The sequence below is a fragment of the Myotis daubentonii genome, chromosome 16 (assembly GCF_963259705.1).
Source record: "Myotis daubentonii chromosome 16, mMyoDau2.1, whole genome shotgun sequence".
In the NCBI taxonomy this organism is placed as follows: Eukaryota; Metazoa; Chordata; class Mammalia; order Chiroptera; family Vespertilionidae; genus Myotis; species Myotis daubentonii.
The window spans coordinates 24,183,601-24,204,826 of NC_081855.1; the positions used below are offsets into that span (position 1 = coordinate 24,183,601).

The 21,226-nt window shown below is 37.6% G+C and overlaps 1 protein-coding gene across 1 annotated transcript in view; it reads right to left on the reverse strand.

Annotated features, from left to right (window-relative positions):
- EFCAB5 (EF-hand calcium binding domain 5) overlaps nucleotides 1-21,226 on the reverse strand; it is an 81,906-nt gene that overhangs the window by 15,036 nt on the left and 45,644 nt on the right. Inside the window, exons 11-20 of the mRNA XM_059669749.1 lie at nucleotides 19,045-19,122; nucleotides 18,864-18,953; nucleotides 16,759-16,973; nucleotides 15,443-15,599; nucleotides 8,865-9,154; nucleotides 6,571-6,740; nucleotides 5,452-5,680; nucleotides 3,543-3,695; nucleotides 2,656-2,759; nucleotides 554-807 (exon numbers count right to left, since the gene is read on the reverse strand). Coding sequence (XP_059525732.1) covers nucleotides 554-807; nucleotides 2,656-2,759; nucleotides 3,543-3,695; nucleotides 5,452-5,680; nucleotides 6,571-6,740; nucleotides 8,865-9,154; nucleotides 15,443-15,599; nucleotides 16,759-16,973; nucleotides 18,864-18,953; nucleotides 19,045-19,122 — 1,740 coding nt within the window. The remainder of the gene's footprint in view (nucleotides 1-553; nucleotides 808-2,655; nucleotides 2,760-3,542; nucleotides 3,696-5,451; nucleotides 5,681-6,570; nucleotides 6,741-8,864; nucleotides 9,155-15,442; nucleotides 15,600-16,758; nucleotides 16,974-18,863; nucleotides 18,954-19,044; nucleotides 19,123-21,226) is intronic.

Below are 21,226 nucleotides of genomic sequence, written 5' to 3' on the forward strand. Positions count from 1 at the left end.
TGTCCCTAGCTTGCTACTGGACCTTTACTCTGATGGGCTTTAGCTTCTTTATCTGTAAAATCAGATGCTCTGATGACTTAACGCTATGTAATATAGTGGAAAGAGCACCCAAACTTGAGTGTAAATCCAGTCTCCACCACTTGCTATCTGTGATTTGGTGCAAGTAGTTTTGTTTCTTTAAACTTTGCCTTTCTCACCTATAAGATGAGGCATCACCATTCACCTCATAGAGTTATGGTCAGGACTAATTGAAATAGCATATTTAAAGTGCTTGGTATATGATGGGGCATTTAATAAATGCTAGTTCTATATTGCCTTTAGGAGGCTTTCTAATTCTAAAACCATGTGATTATAGCCAAGAAAATGCAATTCCTTACCCTTTAATTTATCGCTCATACTCATCAGTCCAAGACTGCATGAGGGTATTTCTTTCATGAGGAAAATCTGTATATTGCAACAACTCATTTTAGAAAACATCCTTCATTGCATTGCCTGTGATTTCCCCAAAACTAATTAAACCCATAAATTTAGGCTGTCACCACATTCACAATACCTAAGATACGATTTTTCTCTTTTTCTCCAGATAACTCGTCCAGTATTTCATAGCAGGCCGCTTGGGTCACCTTCACCATTTTCTGTAGATCTTTAAATTCTCGATAAAACAACATCTTCCTCTTGCCAATGTTAAAATCGAGAGCCCCCAGAGCCTCTCCTGTTCTCTCACGAAGTGGAATTGCAATGTGGTTTTCTCCACAGACAGAGGCCAAAAGAACTTCTGAACTGTCTGTACACTTAAAAAGGAAATCCCTGAAATCAAAACCAAATAAGCATAAGGGTATCGAAGATCAGCCTGTTCATCACATTCCACCCAAACATACTGAATCACTCTCTTTTGTGCCTACTACACTTCAGCCTACCAGCTCTTGTTGCTATTTCATCTGCCTGGACCACTTCATCTCTTGATTCCACAGAGCTCTCCCTCAGCTCACTCACTCATCTCCTCTTAGAGAAGCCTTCCCCACCCGTGTAATCTAAAGTAGTAGCGCCTGAGTCACGCTCCCTCATGTTGTTCTGCTTTATTGTCTTTACTGGACTCATACTTATCTGAAAGGTATTCATTTTTTTGTTTGTTTACATGCTGTCCAGGAAGTATTGGAGGAATGCCTGAAGGAATGATGCATGTTAGGTTCTCTAGAAGCAGCACCCGAGACAGGGAAATGATTTGTTAAGGGAACGCTCTCAGGAGAAACCTGTGAGGGTCTAAGGAAAGCAGGAGAGGGAAGGGGAAAAAGCTACATAAGAATGTGATTTCAGGTAAAGTCTATCCTCGGCCTGATCCCAAGGGGAGCTCTGGGAAGCAAAGTCTGTCCCACCTGGATGCAAGGAAGAGGTCTTTGTCAGTGGTTGGCTCTAAGTTGCTCTGTGGGTGGGGAAGAGTGTTTACATAACTGGTAGGCACCTCCTGGTGAGAAGCTCCCATTTCTCAAGGGCACTTCTCCTGAGGAAGCTACAGTGTGAGTCATTAGCAGTAGCACTTGCAGCAGCTGGCGAAAGATACATGGGGGATCTGGGCTGGGCATCAACAGCATCTGCTTCAGTGAGAGACCAGAGGTTTTCACAGAAATGCAGTGGCAAAGTAAGGTATGGACACATCTCTTTTTATCTCCTTTCCTCTTTCCCCATCTACACTGGGATGTCATTCTTTTGAGGTATTTGTAAAAATGTTGGTGCTTTGCATTGCCTCAAAAAAAAAAAAAAAAAAGCACACTTACAGTTTATAATACCAACCCTATAATGACAGGTAAGATTCTGTCTTTTGCTACTCCCACCACTGTGTGACTTTATAACAATAGTAATGATGCATCATGCTAAACTGATGCATCATTAAATGAGTCTGGGTATTACAAAGACTCCCCTAAAGCTCTTGAACACCACAAGGAATAATTATGTGAATAGAAATAGAAATAATAATAGAAAAAGAGTTTCTAACTTAATGAACATTCTGGTACTAAAATTTAATTAAATAGGTACTTAAATATCAACTTAGCCTTCAGGCTAGATAGGTTATTGGCTGCTCAGCTACACTGACCCTCCCCAAGAAGCAGTCAGCCCCCTCTTGCAATAGGAGTGTTCTCAGTAAAGATGTTTTGCATCTGTCCACAGTTTAATAGTGTTCCTGTATTCCACAGGTGAGAGGCAGTTGAAGTAACCCCGAACTGGGTATTTATTGAAGATAACATTCTTTGACTCCTGTCCTCTTTTGCCCAGCCTGTCTTCTTTAAATAAAATATACTTGTTCACAAGCTGGCTAATATTAAGATGAGGAATTTTGATAAGTGGTGTAGATGTATTTGTCATAATCATAGTGGGTTTTATTTAATTCCTTGTTTACAAGAAAATCATAGAAAATAAAAGACTATCATGCTTAACAACATGCAATTTTAATATAAAACACCAATGAGATTTGTTTTAAAAAGGACTTGAGGGGGAAAGGAGTTCATATGACCCATGCAGTCAGGAGATTGTCTCTAAAATCCAATCAGAATGAGAGTCATTGTATACTAATAGGAGGCAAAAGCTGTGTCTTCAGATCTATCACACCCGGCTGTGTGCTCTGGCAAGCAAACAAAACAGACATGAAGATGCCTCTCATACCTGAAGATGCATGTCTTCCTGAAGACGGTAGGGGGATTTTTGTGGATTTCTGTTAGACCTAGGGGCCCTGTGACCATCATATTGCGTAAAACATAGTCTGAACCCTTGAAAAGAGGAAGATATTTCATTATGGAGAAGAACAATTAGACTTCATATTCTCATTAAAGCTTTTGGGGACAGATACGTAGGAAAAAATTAGAAAAGCTTAGATGATTTTTAGTTTTCAGTACAGTGACATTTTACTTACTCAGTACCATTAAGGAATGAGGTGTTCCCAAGAGAAAAATGTCAAAATATGAGACTTATTTAAATCCAAAAGCATATTTTTAAAAATAATTGTGATAAAATGCCGTGTTTATATTATTTTTCTGATGTTACAAGTGCACTGTAGAAAAGTTCCCTATCCCAGGCACATCTCAGGATAGGTCAAAATGAGTTTGCTTTCTTGGGTTTTCCAAATTGGAACAGAAAGGAAAGATTCTTTTCAAGCTACTAAGCAGCTGGCTTTGCCTTGTGGAAAAAGCCCATCTTTAGCTGGAAGTATAAAGCCAAAGTGCAGAGGGAAGCCACACGAGAACTGGGGAGAGAAGAACCCGAGAGAGCCCTGATGGCATTGAATCCCTGGATCTGGTCATCTCGGAAGCCACCTTGCTGTCTGTCCTTTCTTCATTTCGGTCACATGAGTCAAGGAATTCCCCTTTTTGCCTAAGGCAGTATGGGATGGATTCCTGCCACTCAACTGTGGACAGTTTGAGTTTGTGCCATGGGAACTATGTCCCCAGTTAGCCTAATAGCTCACTAAATTTGGTTTTAAAATATCAGCAAGACAATAACATCTAGAAACTCTGTTGTCCTGGGAAGGGCTAACACTGCCCAGCCTTGCCCACCTGCTCTGGGCTAGGCTCAATAAAGTATGTAGAGATGGCGTTAATGTCTGGTATGTTGTCGTAGAGCCAGCTGATGCCAGTGATCACAACGTGCAGGATGTGCTCCCGGCTGTGGACATAGTGATAGGCAGTGCTGAAGACATTGGCAACACCCTGTAGAGACAGAATATTTTAATTGCTTTTTCTTTTTAAAATAGCAAAATAATTAGTAATGTATCCATTGGGTTATGTTTTTCACTAATGATAATCTATTTCCTACAAATTACTTCTCAAAAGGCAGTGCTCTGGCTTCTACTATGAAAAAAAGAATCATCAAGAAGTCAGAGCTGTAAAAAGAAATCTACCATAATATCCACATAACTTATATGTTTCCTGATAATCATCCAGTGAAATTTGTGATATATGCAATCAGAAAATAGTGTCAGAAGAACAAAATAAAATTTGAAATGAGAAAAAATGTTTAAAAGCCAAGATGTATGCCAGCCTTGGGCAGATGGGTAGGAGTGCCCTGATCTGATGCAGTATTAATGTCTGTATCTTTACATGGCTACTGTCATCAGATCAGCAGAACAGGATGTGCTGGGTTCCAAAGTTTGCAACGTGTACAGTCTTCTTATGGACACAAAATGATCCTGTTCCATAGAGAAGCAATGGGAAGTCCTTAGTACTCATCTGTGGTCTTGTCAAGAAACTCTAGGAACCACAAAGTCTTCAAAAATATATGTAGCCCAGATGGTGTGGCTCAGTGGTTGAGTGTCAATCCACGAAACGAGGTCACGGTTTGATTCCCAGTCAGGGCACATGCCTGGGTTGTCTGCTTGATCCCTAGTGTGGGGCGTGCAGGAGGCATCTAATCAATGATTCTCTCTCATCATTGATGTTTCTATCTCTCTCTCCCTCCCCCTTCTCTCTGAAATCGATAAAAATAGTTTTAAAATATGTATATATGTACTTTATATTAGGACCCAAGGCATCTAAAGTAATAAGGAGCCTTTACCTCCAAGGACTAGAGAATCTATTTATAATTCATTTTGACATGTTCTCTAACAAGGCTGTGTATTAGTTCACCAACTGATAACTCCATACTCCTCCATTTTGCTTCTAAATATCTTCTAATCATTATGTCAGATGAGAATGAATCTTATTCTTTAAAAGATGTCCAGAGAAAAAAGATTCTACCACTTTCCAGTTACCCAGTAAGTGGGAAGAGAAATTTTAAAATAATGGCAAATAAATATGAAGAGCCAGGGGCTTACAGGGAAACAAATGATAAGGGCAGAGCAAGTTCCCAATTGCCGCTATAGTATATAGTCTATTGCCTCTATAAAGGCTTTCAGTCTTCCTCCATTGCAATTTCCATTCATAAATTTAAATGTTTGTAGAAATGATCCAGTTATTGTATAGTTTTAAAAGTGCCTAAAACTTAAGCATTTTTCTTCATTCTTTATCCTCAAAAATTATAATACTGATATCAAGAGCTATGGGATCACATATCATATTTAGCACCATTTGTAGAAAAAGCAAAGGATTTCTAGGTTCCACTATTCATAAAACATAAATATGTTCTTTCTAAAAGTTCATTCTGACTATGTGGGTCGTAATGGTCTAATAGTTGGAATTTGGTTCTAAAGTATAAAATTCTGTTTCTGTGATTTATGCAATGGGACACATTAATAATCTTCCCAGAGATTCTGAAGCATAGTTGTGCAACTGAAGCTGACAGTTCTTCCATGTGTAATGCGGGACCTCTCAAAATACTGACACATACACACAGGGAACTGGAACCATATGACAACCCTATCTACAGATATAGCTCTACCCTCATCTAGTTTCAGGTTTTGCTTTGTAAAAAGTATAAAAAGGAGAAGCCATCCTACCATTGCTATGGAAGAATCCTTCTCTGACTTACCTGATAGAATTTGATCTCATGAGGCAAGAAGATGTTTATTTTCTGGGGATCTCTTAGTGTGTCAACAGCCAGGACCCCAAAGATCCTCATATATGCATTCTGAAGAGGCAGAGCCAAGAATGATCCATTTTTATCATTCTCCTTGCGGGAATCGTTCCAGAAGAAAATGTTCCCGTGGTGCTGAACTTGAGGGACATGAACTGGCTTCCCTTTATCTATTACTGTAAAGCTAAGGAATAGCAATAGGAGGATGAGAGAAAGGCACAGGAGGAGCTTTCGGTTAAACCATGTAGAAACTAGATCAACTCTCCATTCATAGTCATTGGCATTACATGTCAGAGAAGTGGACTCATAAAATTACCAGTTTGGAGAGTCTGACTTGAAAGAAAGATTTAAAAAACAAGCTTAGATCATAACAGAGAAAACATATGTAATCAGGATGCAGGAGACATACTTTAAAGAGCAGGCAGAAATAATTGAGCTGATATTGTAAAGCAGAATCCCTACATGGCCAATCAATGCCTAAGTAAACTCTAGAAATGATCAAGTGAAATCACCTGAGACTGGAAACCAGTCATCTCCACTCTAGAAGCATTGGTGACCTGAGGCATTTCTCTCTTGGGCAGCTAGCTAGGATTTCAATGCTAATTTACTTCAGAAAGGGAATTACAGTGGGGACTCGACTTACGAGTGTCCCGGCTAAGGAGTTTTTTGAGATACCAGCTGTCTCTCGGCTGATTTTTTGCATTGAGTTGACAGAGTAATTTGAGTTAACGAGCTCCTTAATGAGCTTGGTCTCCGAACGAATTAAACTCGTAAGTCAAGGCCCCACTGTATTATTTTTTTAAAGAAGGGTGAAATTGCCGGGCTGGTGTGGCTCAGCAGTTGAGTGTCGACCCAGGAAACAAGAGGTCCCTGGTTCGATTCCTGGTTAGGGCACATGCCAAAGTTGTGGGCTCAAGTCCCAGTAGGGGGCATGCAGGAGCCAGCTGGTAGATGATGTTCCTTTCTCGTCAATGTTTCTCTCTCTCTATTCATCCCCCTTCCTCTCTCTAAAAATCAATCAAAACATATTTTTAAAAAAGGAGGGTAAAATCAACTTTTTCAAGAAATTCTTACCTGATTCCCTTCATGTCCCTGTAGAGCACTTTGTTCAGTACAAATGGAGCATCATCTAAAGTACAAGCTACATTCCTTAATAGAACAGCCCCTCTATGAGGCAGTAGTCGGTTTTCTTCTAAGAGGGAAATATGAGCACTGATCTTCTTATTTCCATGGACTTGAGCATCCTATGGCAAAATGTTGCTGATGATGTATTTGCCAATAGCCATTCTCTTAATCACATCTTCCTTCATTAGCCAGTTTGTGCCTTTGACCCCAATAATTTCATTTTCATGAATAAATAATGAAGATATTACTATTTATGGGCAGTGAAGAAAAGTGTACACTGACTCCACAGCTGTCCCCCAAACCTGAATTTTAGTGAGTGTAATGGATTTACTTTATGCCAATTAGACTGGTTTACTAAAAATAAGTAAGTAAGTAAGTAAGTAAGTAAATAAATAAATCTCAAAGTCTACTCAAATTTAGAGGTTTAAAACTTGGATCCCACCCAGCTGGCGTGGCTCAGTGGTTGAGCGTTGACTTATGAACCAAGTGGTCATGGTTTGATTCCCAGTCAGGGCACATGCCCGGGTTGCAGGCTCAGTCCTTAGTGTGGGGTATGCAGGAGGCAGCGGATCAATGATTCTCTCTCATCCCTTTCTCCCTCTCCCTTCCTCTCCGAAGTCAATAAAAAATAAAATAAAATAAAAATACTACTTGGATCCCTTTGACCCTGGTAGGTAGCTCAGGCAAGCATGTCAAACTCGTGGCCGGTGGGCCACATGCCTGCAGCCGACCCTCTGGCTGCGAGTTTGACATGCTTGGGTTAGAGTGTTGTCCTGATATGCCAAGGTTGTGGGTTCAACCCATGGTCAGTGCACATGCAAGAATCAGCCAATGAATAAATAAGTGGAACAACAAAACCGATGTGTGTTTTTTTCTCTCTCCCTTCCTCTCTCTCTCTCTTTCAAACCAATATACATATTTTTAAAAACTTATACCCCTTTGAACTATAGTCAGATTGTTTGGTATTCCATTAAAAGTATTTATTTTAGAGAGCTGGGGCAAGAAAATGGCTTCATTTTACTCATTTCTTAACCTTAATCTACTATTATGTGAACGTGGAAAAACACTCTGAAGGAATTCTTAACATAGATTGGCTATGACATTTGATTTATGCCATTTTAGGAAAGGATTTTTTTGGGGCCTCATTTTGCAGACTATATGCAGTTACTATTTCTATTGAAATAACTGAAAATTCTCTATACCTAAAATATTATGTTACCAAGAATATTATGTGTTAATACATATACTGAACACATCCATTAGTTGGGGGATATGAGAGACACATTCCTTGATATTTGTCTCATCTTTCTATATATTTAGGTTTACTTTTCATGCCTTTTTTTCTGCCTTTATTTCTCCTTTTCTACATAAAAATCTATAGAGTAACAAAAATATAGTGAGGTTTCTCTTGGGATACTGTAGATCTCTGAAGCAAGTTGGAATAATAGTTATTTTTCTTGATTGGTCTCCTATTCCTAGTTATACCATTTCAGACTACATTGGAAACTTCAGCCATTCAGGACATGATTCCAATAATCGAGTGTTGCTATTTAGCTGAGCCGAATAACACAGGTTCCCTGGATCAAAGGAATCTGTGATATATGCAGAAGATAGCTATGTTATTATTTCTATCTGGGAGGAGCAGCAAGCTGGAGGTTTTGAGGGGGTGCCAAAGCTGTGGACAGTGGCCCATGATGGTCATGTGTTTTAAGTGACAGGATTCTGTGATAGTCTCAGCTGGTTTCTAGGCAGTGTTATGAAAAATTGTGTGGTGTTGGATTCCACTTTATAATAACTTTGTTTTAAATAGTTCCTTTTTGAACTGACTCTCAAAACATCATGCAAGGGAGATATAGTTTGACCTCCTTCCACATCTCCCTATTGGTATTTTTTGATATCAGTCTATTTTCTGTTCTAGGTTTATTTGAGTCTCAGCACAAATGAAATTAGAAATCCCAAGACATAACTCTGTCTTTTATGTGTTTCCTCTCTGAGTCTGCCTTGCCAACCTGCAGTCATTCCAGTTGCATCTTCCCTAGGCTTTGGGTCATTGTAATGTATGAGAGAGAGAGAGAGAGAGAGAGAGAGAGAGAGAGAGAGAGAGAGAGAGAGAGAGAGAGAAAACATCTATAGCAATACCCATCAAATTTTAAGAGAATTTAGTGCGCTCCTCCTTTACAACCATTGAATATCACCTACTGTGAGGACGTTTTTCTTTTTATGTATCATTTTAGAAAACATACCTGTGTGAGGGCCTTAAAAGTCTCAGTGTACACTGGCTCCAGGGATACCCCACTTGTTTCTGCAGCATGTTGAATTTGGTGCAGCCACTTCCGTCTGGCACTGTTCCTCAGACCCTCAAAATGGCTTCTTTCTAAACTGGTCATCAGAAACTCCACCAGGCTTTCCAGAACCTGGTATTCATTGCCCCTGAGTTCAGATACAACCAATTCTATGTATTTCTGAAACTGTTTTGAAGACAACCTCACTTCTTGACCAGGGTGTGGCTTTGGAAATTGGATGTGTAATTTAGCTAAAAGACATAAACACAAAACTCAAGGACTAACCAAAAGCTCATTTACCTGTGGAAGAAATTTTCATTCTCCTCTTACAGCAAACTGAAGTCTCTTGACAACTGTCGCCCCTTCCCCCAATGGAAAATCAGGTATATTAAAGGCATCTAAGCCCAACGAAACATGTCACAGTGAATTACTATGATAAACTCAAGACGAGTCCTGTGTCATCTTTCCTGTTTTTGTTTTGTTTATTTAAGTCTACCACTTAGGCAAAATTCCAGGGTCAACTTTCATTCCACCCTACCTTTTCCCATCCATTTCCAATAGACTACTTAACTCTCTCCTGTCAGTCATTGACAATGTATCGTCCTCACCATTCCTGCTTCCAAAATACTAAACCAGTATTAATCACTTTATAAGTGGATTACCAATGGTAAGGCTCAATACATATTTATGAAATTAAATTAAAACACAACTTGAATTATGCAATTTCTTGGTTCAAAGTATATTTGGATCCAGTCCATTTTCCAAGAATATTTGCCCATAATACCATATAGGAATTATTTATTTCAGTATCCCCATTCTATTCACGATCCCTGACTATGCTTTGCACACTTCTGCACCCACATCTATCTTTTATTTTTTTTTAGCATACAATCACGATCTACTACCAAACCTAAACATTACTAATAACCTACATCTTCTTTTATGCCCTTGCCATTGTTCCACTCCCTGCCTATACACAACCCCGCACTAGTATTCTGAAAATTTGCTTTTGCTTTATCTTTTTCTTCCTTTTCTTTTCCCAATAGTGTTAGTGTGTGTGTGTGTGTGTGCGCGCGCGCGCGCACGCGCGTGCACACACACACACACACACACACACGTGTACTTCTAACCATATGTGGTTTCATTTTATCTTTTTGTATACTTTAGAAAAAGGACATCATACTATATGTACTTTTCTGGGGCTTGCTTTTTAATTCAACATTATGCTACCATATACATCTATGTTGTTCCTGTGGCTGTGACTTACTCATTTTCCCTATTATATAATATGTCATTTTGTAAGTATACCATCATCAATTTATTTATTCTATCAATGGGCATTTAGGTTGTCTCTAATATTTTGCTCTTATGAACAGTGCTATGAGCATTTTTGTACATGTCTCTTGGTGCACATGTGTAAGTTTATTTGATATTTATTATAAATTAATAAGTCATAGAGTATGCACCTTTCCTCTTTAAAATTCAAGAAGGCTTCCACCTGAAAGATAATAACATTCATACTATATTAATTATTTGACAGTTAACAAATACTGCCTCTTTTAGTCACCTTATTATATGATTTTTGCTCTTTAGCATCCACTCATCTTTCTCCTAGCAATTGTATTCCAGATTTTGCTTTAGGGAAACTGGTCCACTCCAACCTCAGGTCATATGTTTGAGTGAGGTTCCACTTGGTAGAGGTCCTAGAGGTGGAGCATGCATCTCAGCTCTAAGCCAGTCAGGACATCATATTTCCCTCACCAGAGTAGTTGGGTTAGTCCAGACTAATGCCAGACCCTTTACTTGAATTATTAGGAAGAGGACATTTTCCTTCTTATTCTCACTTAATTTGAATAAACCTGTTGGGATGTGAGATTGAATCTGATCACCATGAGGGGAAAGAGTGTGTGAAAGTGGAGTCAACACATAGAAGAGAACAGGACCAGACTGAAAGAGAGAGGAAGAGAAAGAAGCAGATACCTGCCCTGAAGTCATTATTTGAACTCCCAAATCTGGTGTGTCCTGAACTAGCCCTGGACTTTTCCATCACATGAACCACTAATGTCCATTTTTGTCAAACCACTTTGTTAAGAAAAAGAAACTGTTAGCATATATTGAACTCTAATTAATGATATGCATGCTGAAATATTTAGGGAGGAGTATATGGATGTCTGTAATTTACGTGTAATGCATCAAAAATAAGTAGATGGAAGGACAGAAAGATGGAGAGATGAATAGATAGATAATAAAAAAGTTTAGTAAAATGTTAATGATAGAAATCTAGGTAGTAGATATATAGATACTCACTGTAAAATTCTTCCAGCTTTGCTGTATGTTTTAAATTTTTCATAATAAAATATTGGAGGGGCGAGGAGGACATAGGAGACAGTTTGAAAGGACTCCAATGGGTTAAATATAAAAATATATAAGCGTTATAATGGTAGTGTTGGATTATAATTTACTGTATAAAATAGGAAAAACTGAATATATACTGTTATGAATGAATAAACAAAAAGTTTGACAAGAAATGGAGTGTTTATATAGTTGCAAAATAATTATTAATTACAAAGGAAAAGAAGAGTAACTTTAAAATGGAGGAGCCTGACTGATATCTTCTCATGAGATTTCTGATAGCATTCAATGAGAAGAACGCAGCATCACTTACATGACATTCCTGCCAAAAATGAACAATCTAAATGTAATCATGAGGAAATACTAGACAAACCTAAAAGAAGTAAAAATTACAAACAAATCTGCCTGCAATCTGAATAAATGGCAAGGTATAGAAAGCAAGAAAAGACTGCGGAGTTTCTTAAAGATTCCTCGTTCCAGGGTGAAGAAACAGTAATAATTTTACACTAATCACTTGTCCAGATTTCAGTTTCTTTAAGGAACACTGAGTATTTCAATGAGACTTTCTAAATAAATGTGAGAATTTGGTGACAGAATGACTCACCAAAATGTTATAATTTTAAGAGAGTTAAATGCCCTACTTAAATAGCAATGTATATATTAAAGCAAATTTTATCATTTAATAGAAAACTAAAGGGCATATCCAACAAATGTTAGTAGCTATTTCATGGGAAGTAATGGAGGAAGATAATTTTTTCTCTTAAATTCTACAGTGTAGACAGGTCAAATGTTCTACAGATTTTTATATATGATATTTCTGCTCAAAAGATTAGGCTATATTACATGGGAATAAAAAGGGAAAATTACAGTGTAAAAGTTTCAAGTTGCCCTTTCCATATAGAAAACTTCCATTTTGAGGACACCAGCAGAAACATTTCTAGGAATTTCTAATTCTGTGACATTATCCTATTTAAACCCCAATTTTTAATCTTGGACACAGAATTGTATAAGAAGGGCAGAGAAAAAACAAACAAATAAAAAAAGAGCTGTCTAAAGGTTTTCCAATCTGTTATTAGCTAATGTTTGAATTTTACAATTTTTCCTTTTTTAAGAAACAAAATCTGCCTTTCAGCTTCCATATGACCATCAGTTCAGTAGTTATCTCCATAGGCTTGGTGGCTACCAAGATGAGTTCAGAGAGAGTCATTTTGTATGAGTCTACCCTTGGAGAGAATAATTTGTTCTTCCTGCTTGCAGACATTTTCTTCTGGCAGCAGATTCTGTCTCCTCATTATTTTCTTCATTTTTATTTGCTTGGCTTAACCCATTACATTTTTGCTTTCTACCTATCCCTATTGCTGTACTTCAATCATATATATTGGAACATCCTTATAAAATTATCCTGAGGTTTCTGAAATTCCAGAATTCATAGTGTCTAACTCCTTCATTTTACAAATGAGGACACCTGGATCTACAGAGATTCAATAATTTGCCTTTGCTCACATGACCATTTAGTGAAAGATCCAGTATTGGAACCTAGCACTCCTGACCATTGCGTAATGTTCTTTCCTCTGTAGAACATGGTTCTGTGTTAGGAAATTTGCCCATATTATAAAATCACCTCATTATGCCTTTCAAAACTTCATTAAGTAAATCCTTTTTGGTTGCAGTTTAAGAAAGTAGTGTAGTGTAATGTAAAGTTTGCAAAAGACATAGTTAATTAAAAACACATAACAATGGATAAACTTAGGGCAGAAGAATGTTAATTCTAATCATTCCTTCTGCTGTGCACTATATACTTTAAGAGTTAGAAATCTGGTATGCCAAAGAAATTAGACAAATCCTTAAACCCAGGGAGGAGTATAAACATTTCTACTAGGATCTAATCAAATGAAGGAGGGAATTATACTAGAATAGGAATTTTAGCAGCTCTTGATTGGGAAGAATTGATCAGAAGAGAAAAGTATAATATAGAAGAGGAAAGTCATTTAGAAGAGTAAGTTGAGTTAGTAAATTCAGGAGACACTTGCAAGCCAGCCAGATTTGTGAAGTGAATCAGACTTTGTCAAGGCAGAGAGATACAACAAAAAGAGAAAATAAGCAGAACTGTGGAATTGTTTGGATTTTTTTCTTTTAACCCCAAGACTGAGCGTACTCAAGTACACAGAAAGAATCTAACCATTAGAGCTAAGGTTTGGGCAAAACACTCTACAACATATTCCACTCCTGATTGCTCTGACACTTTCTACTTTCTCACTAGCCAGGCACAAGGGTTCCAGTCTCTCCACATCCTTGCCAACAATTGTTATTTTCCATTAAAATTTAATTATTTCAATTTTTAAATGCCATACTATGCAAGCAATAAAAGCAAAAATAAATAAGTGACACAATATCAAACTAAAAAGGTTCTGTACAGCAAAAGAAACAATAAAATGAAAAGACAACCTACAGAATAGGAGAAAATATTTTCAAATCATCTACGCTAATAAAAGAGAAAGATGCAAATTGACCATACCTTCGCAAACACCCACCATCCAATCAGGAGTAAGTATGCAAATTAACCCAACAAAGATGGTGGGTTAATTTGCATACACAGGTGCTGAGTGGCTGGGGGCAGGGCAGGACAACAACGCAGGCATTCCGCACTGCCTCAGCCACTCCAGCCTCTCAGCAGCATGGGAAGGTGGAAAGGCAGCTCCAGGTGAGAACGAAGGCAGAAAGGCAGTTCTGGGCTGGAGCAAAGGCGGAAAGGCAGCTCTGGCCAGCAGGAGTGAAGGTGGTGCTTTCAGCCAGGGGAAGTAAGGCCCATTCTTGCACGAATCTTTGTGAATTGGGCCTCTAGTATATCTAATAAGGGGTTTAATATCCAAAAAAAATATAAGGGATGTATACAACTCAATAGCAAAAAAAATAATCTGATTAAAAATGGGCCGAAGAACGAAAAAGACATTTTTCCAAAGACATGAAAATGACCAAATGGTGATTAAAAGATATTACATATCAATAATCAGGGAATGCAAATCAAAATCACAATGAGATATCACCTCAGATCTGTTCAAACAGCCATCATATAAAAGACAAGTTTTGGTAAAGTTGTGGAGGAAAAGGAACCCTTTTGCAATGTTGATGGTAATGTAAATTGGTATAGTCACTATGGAAAACAGATTGAGGTTTCTAAAAAAACTAAAAATAGAAGTACCCATATGATCCAGTAATTCCACTTCTGGGTATATATCCAAAATCACTATTTCAAAGAAATATCTGTGCTTCCATGTTAACTACATAATTATTCACAATAGTCAAGACATGGAAACAGCCCAAGTATCCATCAACAGATGAATGGGTAAAGAAGATGCCATGTTACTATTTGCAACAACATGGATGGATTGTGAAGGCATTATATTAAGTGAAATAAGTCAGACAGAGAAAGACAAATACTGTACAGTCTCACTTACATGTGGAATTTAAAAAAGGCAAACTCATGAAAACAGAGTGTATAATGGTAGTTGCCAGGAGCTAGGGGTAGGGAAAATGGAGAGATGTTGGTCAAAGGGTACAAAATCCTATATAATAAAAAGCTAATATGCAAATTGTCTCCTTGGGCGTTCGACTGACTGGGAGTTTGACTACTCGCTATGATGTGTGCTGACTACCAGGGGGTGTCAAGAAATGAAGACCCTGGCCAGCAGCCGTCAGCTGGGGGAAGGAAGGCCCTGATTGGTCCCAATCGCTGGCCAGGCCTAAGGACCTTACCTGTGCACGAATTTTGTGCACCAGACCTCTAGTTTCATTATAAGATGAATAAATTCTGGGGATCTAATGTGCAGCATAGTCACTATAATTAACAATACTGTATTATACACTTGAAAATTGCTAAGATCTTAAATGTTCTCACAACAAAAAAGATATAGTAATTATGGGAGGCGATGGAGGTGTTAATACTACTATGGGAATAATTTCACAATATATAAGTGTATCAAATCAACATGTTGTACATCTTAAATTTATACAGTGTTATAAGTCAGTTATCTCTTAATAAACCTGAGCAATTAGTCACCATACTAGCAAGTGAGAAGGTAATATCTCATGGTTTTAGAACAACCAGTGTTTAATTGTATATATGTCATACTACCAGGAAACTTGAAACCAAGTTGTTAGCCTAAATAAGAAAATTATTATACTTTTACCTGTCTTCATAGCTTCTTTTTCCATTCCCTCCTTGTATGTATACAAGAGTTCATCAACTTCATTCAGATCTAGGAAGCCTGAGCCATCACTGTCCCACAACTGAAAGAGGGCTTCTAGGAGAAGTCCCCGTCGAATTTGGGAAGTGTTTTGTATAGCCTAGGATACAAATCAGATAACAAAGCACAGAAGACTTGCTGTTTATTCTGCTAGCTGGCATCCTATGTTTCTTCCCAAAAAAGTGCAGCACTTTTTATAAAAACAGCTTTACTTTGGGACTAAGCATGATATTAATGGGAAAATGAATCATTTAATTTTAATCCTCTCACTACCACTTCTCTGTTTCTGCATTGGATTAAAACACATTAATATAGAAAGAAGACTACACTCTTTAAGAATCTTTAATTCATTCCTTTCCACTCCCTCGCTGCTTGTTCAGTAATATGATAAACACATGGGGTACTCTGCCTGCTTCTTGGTGGCATTTGTTTTGTAGTGAAGGGGGATAAACGGCAGTGTTCAAACAATAAAAAATGACTGTGTTCAAAAAATATTTTTTTGTATTTAACATTGACCTAACCTGGCATTAATTACGTTTTATACTTTTTATTAGATTAATTATATCAATTTGACAGTAATATCTAGATATATTTAATTTCTGAAACAAAGTGAATATATACCTTTTGGTTAAATGGGAGAACTGCAGTTGAGGCAAAAGGGATATCACCTCTAGAATTAAGTTGAGAAGATTCATAAGGCTGCTGAGATTACTGTATATGCCTGGTGAATCTAATTTACATATCTCATATACGAGCACATAAATTGTTTATATCAGCTAATGTGTGTGCATTTACCTATGCCTAAATAAGTAGTAAGTTCTTACAAAATATGTACTACCTGATGCAGTGCACATGAACAAAAATATATATTCAAGCTGTAATTGAACCCTAGGTATGTGCATTTGTAAATGCACTCACACAGATACACATGCATGCGATACCTTTGTTATATCTTTGTTCATACACATATTTGCTCCATTAAGGCTGCTATTCAAGCTTCAGTGAAAAAAACCACACAAAGCTGTCTAATTAACCATCTCCTGCCATCATCAATCATGATATTATTAGGGGAATGAGTTCTCTGGAGTGTGAACTCATTTTATTTGACAATAAAATAAAATATTTAATGGCCATGATTGTTGAAATAGTGGCACATGTAGTTGTAAATTTCTAAAGAAGAGCCACACTAGGAACTACTGAGGTTGACAAATTTAATAATAGTGACCTCACTTGTTTCATTGATAAACAGTATTACTCACCTCTTCCAAGTCACTCATTTTCTCTTCTTTTGTTTCAGCATAGCCCCACTTGAAAAAGGAGGTGAGGGTCTCACTGGTACTCAAGGGGGCATCTTCACCAACAAATGTCTCTAGGAGTTGCACAAACTGGAGCAGATTAAGGGAAACTCCATTGAAGGCACTCCTTCCTTTCACTTCTTTGTAAGACTGAATATTTCTGATAATTGAATGTAGGTCTATAAAGCGGGAAACATACAGTAAAATGGACAATTTTCTCAAAGATTAAGGAAAATATATGAGTATGTATTATAATGGCCATCTGCTACTATTTTCCTGTCAGAAATCCATGTTCCCTTCATGAGGACAGCACCATTTCCTTTTTATTTGACAAAACATCTCTTCCCCAGTAAAATGTTTAGTTAAGTCAAGTGGTACTTAACCTCCCCCAACCATGCCCTAAGGATTACCATGTGACATAGGTCTGGCCAATGATCTATGTATAACAGCAATGTAATCCAGTATAGACCAATGAGAATTTAAACCCAGAACTTTCGGGGGAACAATTGGGAGAAGGACCTCTCTTTTTGTACTCTTGATTCCTGAACTGGTAGGATGTAGGCTTAGAGATACTCTCACGGACATCTTTGTCATAGTATGGAAAAAACAACCTAGAACTGAAAGTCATACACAGAGAACAGGGCCGAGAGGCAGAAAGACAGTGCCCTGCTGCTATTGTTGAGGCCTTGGATTCAATTGTGCCTGAAGCCAGCTGCAATCTGGACTTGCCAGTTAAATAAGTCTGTAAATACCACCATTACAACCCCTCCCCCAGTGAGTCTTTACTATATTTATCATGAAGTTCAATGTTCTAACATGAGGCACATTTCATAAAATTTTAACCCAATGACTTATGTTTAATTTATTCATTGAGTTAATCATTCATGCCCTTATGACTTCGATAAGAGATTTGATATAACTTAAAAAATACTCATTCATGCAGTTTATTTTCCAAATAGTAAAGCAAAATTGAAATAAGACAAGGAGAACAAGAACATGAACTAGCAGGGTATAAGAGCTTGACTAATGCCATACATTTCCACCAAAATATTTTGAGGATAAAAAGCTTATTATTTGACCCAGACTTGAATTTTTTAAATTCAGATAGGAAGAAAATAATCTTTCAGCGTCTAGTGGCTGTCTTAGGTTCCCATAGTTGTTGTTGTTGTTTTCATGAATACAGACAATAGGGTGGTGAAGGCCTAGGGTAGGGTAGGAACTGGGTGGTGGGGAGCAAGGAGGACATCTGTAATGCTCTCAACAATAAAGATAAAAAAGAAAGAAAATAATGCTGATCTAATTAGTCCTACTATATGTTGATGAAAGGTAAAAATGATAAAATAGCATTGTAGTAAAATATGAGTAATTGTTGGAACACTCACTGTTAAATAACAGCTACTCTTTGCTCTCTCTGTTGAATAGATCTTTCTTTGTAAGTCTTCAAAAACAATCTATATTCTCACCTGTTTCACATGTTTGGATGTGAAACTACCAGGGAGAGGAAAGCTGAAATTATTTCTATTGAGTAGTAATATCTAATATCTGATTCCTTTTGTATACCTTGATCATAGCTTAAAAGCAGCTGTTGGGCCATTTAATGATTTAAAAAACTGTATACTAATGCATTTGTTTTTAAGTAGAAGAACATTCACCAATAACACATGCATACTACCGCTAAAATACTCATCTTGTAAATCTTTATTTTTAAAAAAATATTTTTATTGGTTTCAGAAAAGAAGGAAGAAGGAGAGATAGAAACATCAGTGATGAGAGAGAATTATTGATCCTACATGCCCCACACTGAGGATCAACCCTGCAACCCAGGCATATGCCCTGATTGGGAATTGAACCGTGACCTCCTGGTTCATAGGTCGACACTCAACCACTGAGCCATGCCGGCTGGGCCATCTTGTAAATAATTAGATCCATCAGCTCAGGGACAAAACAATGCAGGTTCACCTGGTGTTGTGTCTTATCTAAGTCCAGTCTTTATCATGGGGCACCACAATAAGTTAAATTCATCAATCAGACTTGGATCTATTCTTTCTAATTTTGTTGTTGATATGTACCTGTGAATCTGGAGTTACCATAGATTAATTTTGCCTGTTCCTCATCTTCGCATTTTACATACTTCTTCAAGTCACAAGTCAAAAGTTCACCTATAAAATACACATTCCACATAACATAGGCAATTTAACTTCACTGTCACAATGTTTTTGTTCTACATGAAAGGAGGGGTAAGTGAGTTACCTGGCCATGGCTTTCCTTCTATGTTTTGGGACTTGGGTTCACAGGCTTTGTCTTTCTCAACTTTCTTCTTTGCAGTTTCTAAAAGGTACAAAAGAAAATGCCTATGAGTTGGACATTACATATTCTTAAGTTCATGAATAAGCGAAATGCCTTGCATATAGACCACCAAAAACTTTCTTTCAGGTACTTTCCCATATATGCTGTGTCATAATCAACCATAGTGATAGAACTTAATAACTCTAGTTGTTGAGAGCAGCTCTTTGACAAAAGCTATTTATTTACCCCAATTTGGCCACACAAAATGAGGCCTACATTTCCTAACCTCCCTCACTCTATCCCTATATACTGACCAATGATATGTTCAGGGAAGTGATGTGATGCTTATCCATTTTCCTTTCCCTCACCTGCTGGTCAGAATGTAGACATGGCAGTGAACCATCTTGATCCATGTGGTTGGAGGAGACACGAAATAGAAGGAGCTTGAGCCACTGCTGATTTCATGGGACTGAGCTGTCATAGAACTTTTGACTTTTATGTGAGAAAGAAAGACACCCCTTTCTTGTTTAGACACTTATTTGTTTTGTTTTTCCGACACTCATTTTGGAACACTGTTACACATAGCCAAAATTAAGACCTCACTAACATAACATCTGGTTGAATAGTAACCTCACTACTTTTTAAATGCTACATCCTTATGTAAGGAGAGCCAGAAATTAGTAGCTCTGTTTTATGGAGAAATAAGCATAATACTAAAAAAAAAAAAAGATTTCAAATTAGTTGATGATAGTGTAGAATCTAAAACTCAAATTACCCATTTCTTACAAGTTTTCTTTGGGACTGTAGAATTAAAGAGCAGAATTTTTTAAAAAATTATGCCTAACAGAGGTCTTCAGTGGTATTGAGACTGGCTTTTTAAAAGGTTACAATTTTTTTAAAAGAAAAGGTCATAAATTGGCAATTCAGAGGAAAAATGTCTTCTGCAGAATAAAATTTGAACTGCAGGGTGCCCTTTGTCTTAAATATGGCTTTCAGAAACTTTTCTAGAAATATATCTTATATACAACTGAAAAATCAAGATCCATTTTATAGGTGAAATAAAAGAAAAATTTTAAAGTGGTTTCTAATATCAGACCCCACATTTAAAACAAAATGGCTTCTACCGCCATTTCAGAGGTCCAACGTAAATTTCTATGTGCAACATTACCAGATTTCTTCCTTACAAGTGGGTTCCTAGTTTTGCTCAGTGGATAGAGCAGACTGAAGGGTCCCAGGTTTGATTCCAAACTAGGACACAGACACATACCTTGTTGCAGGCTTGATCCCCAGCCCTTGTCGGGGTGCATGCAGGAGGCAACCAATCTATGTGTCTCTCTCACATCATGTTTCTCTCACTCTGTCTCTGCCCCCTCCCATCCACTTTCTAAAAAAACCCCACAAGTGCAGCCACTATGGAAGACAGTATGGAGTTTCCTTAAAAAACTGAAAATGGAACTCCCATTTGACCCTGTGATCCCACTTCTAGGAATATATCCCAAGAAACCAGAAACACCAATCAGAAAGGATATATGCACCCCTATGTTCATAGCAGCACAATTCACCATAGCTAAGATCTGGAAACAGCCTAAGTGCCCATCAGTAGATGAATGGATTAGAAAACTGTGGTACATCTACACGATGGAATACTATGCTGCTGTAAAAAGGAAGGAACTCTTACCATTTGCAACGGCATGGATGGAACTGGAGAGCATTATGCTAAGTGAAATAAGCCAGTCAATAAAGGAAAAATACCACATGATCTCACTCATTCATGGACAATAGAGACCATTATAAACTTTTGAACAATAATAGATACAGAGGCAGAGCTGCCTCAAACAGACTGTCAAACTGCAGCGGGAAGGCCGGGGAGGGTTGGGGGGCAGGAGGTAGGGGGGTAAGAGATCAACTAAAGGACTTGTATGCATGCATATAAGCATAACCAATGGACATAAGACACTGGGGGATAGGGGAGGCTAGGGGATTGTCTAGGGCGGGGGGATAAAATGGATACATATGTAATACCCTTTGTAATACTTTAAGCAATAAAAAATAAAAAAAAATAAAATAAAAAAACCCCACAAGAATAAAAGGTAAATGGATAATAGAGTCTTATTTTTATTTTTTTTATTTTTAATTTTAATTTTTA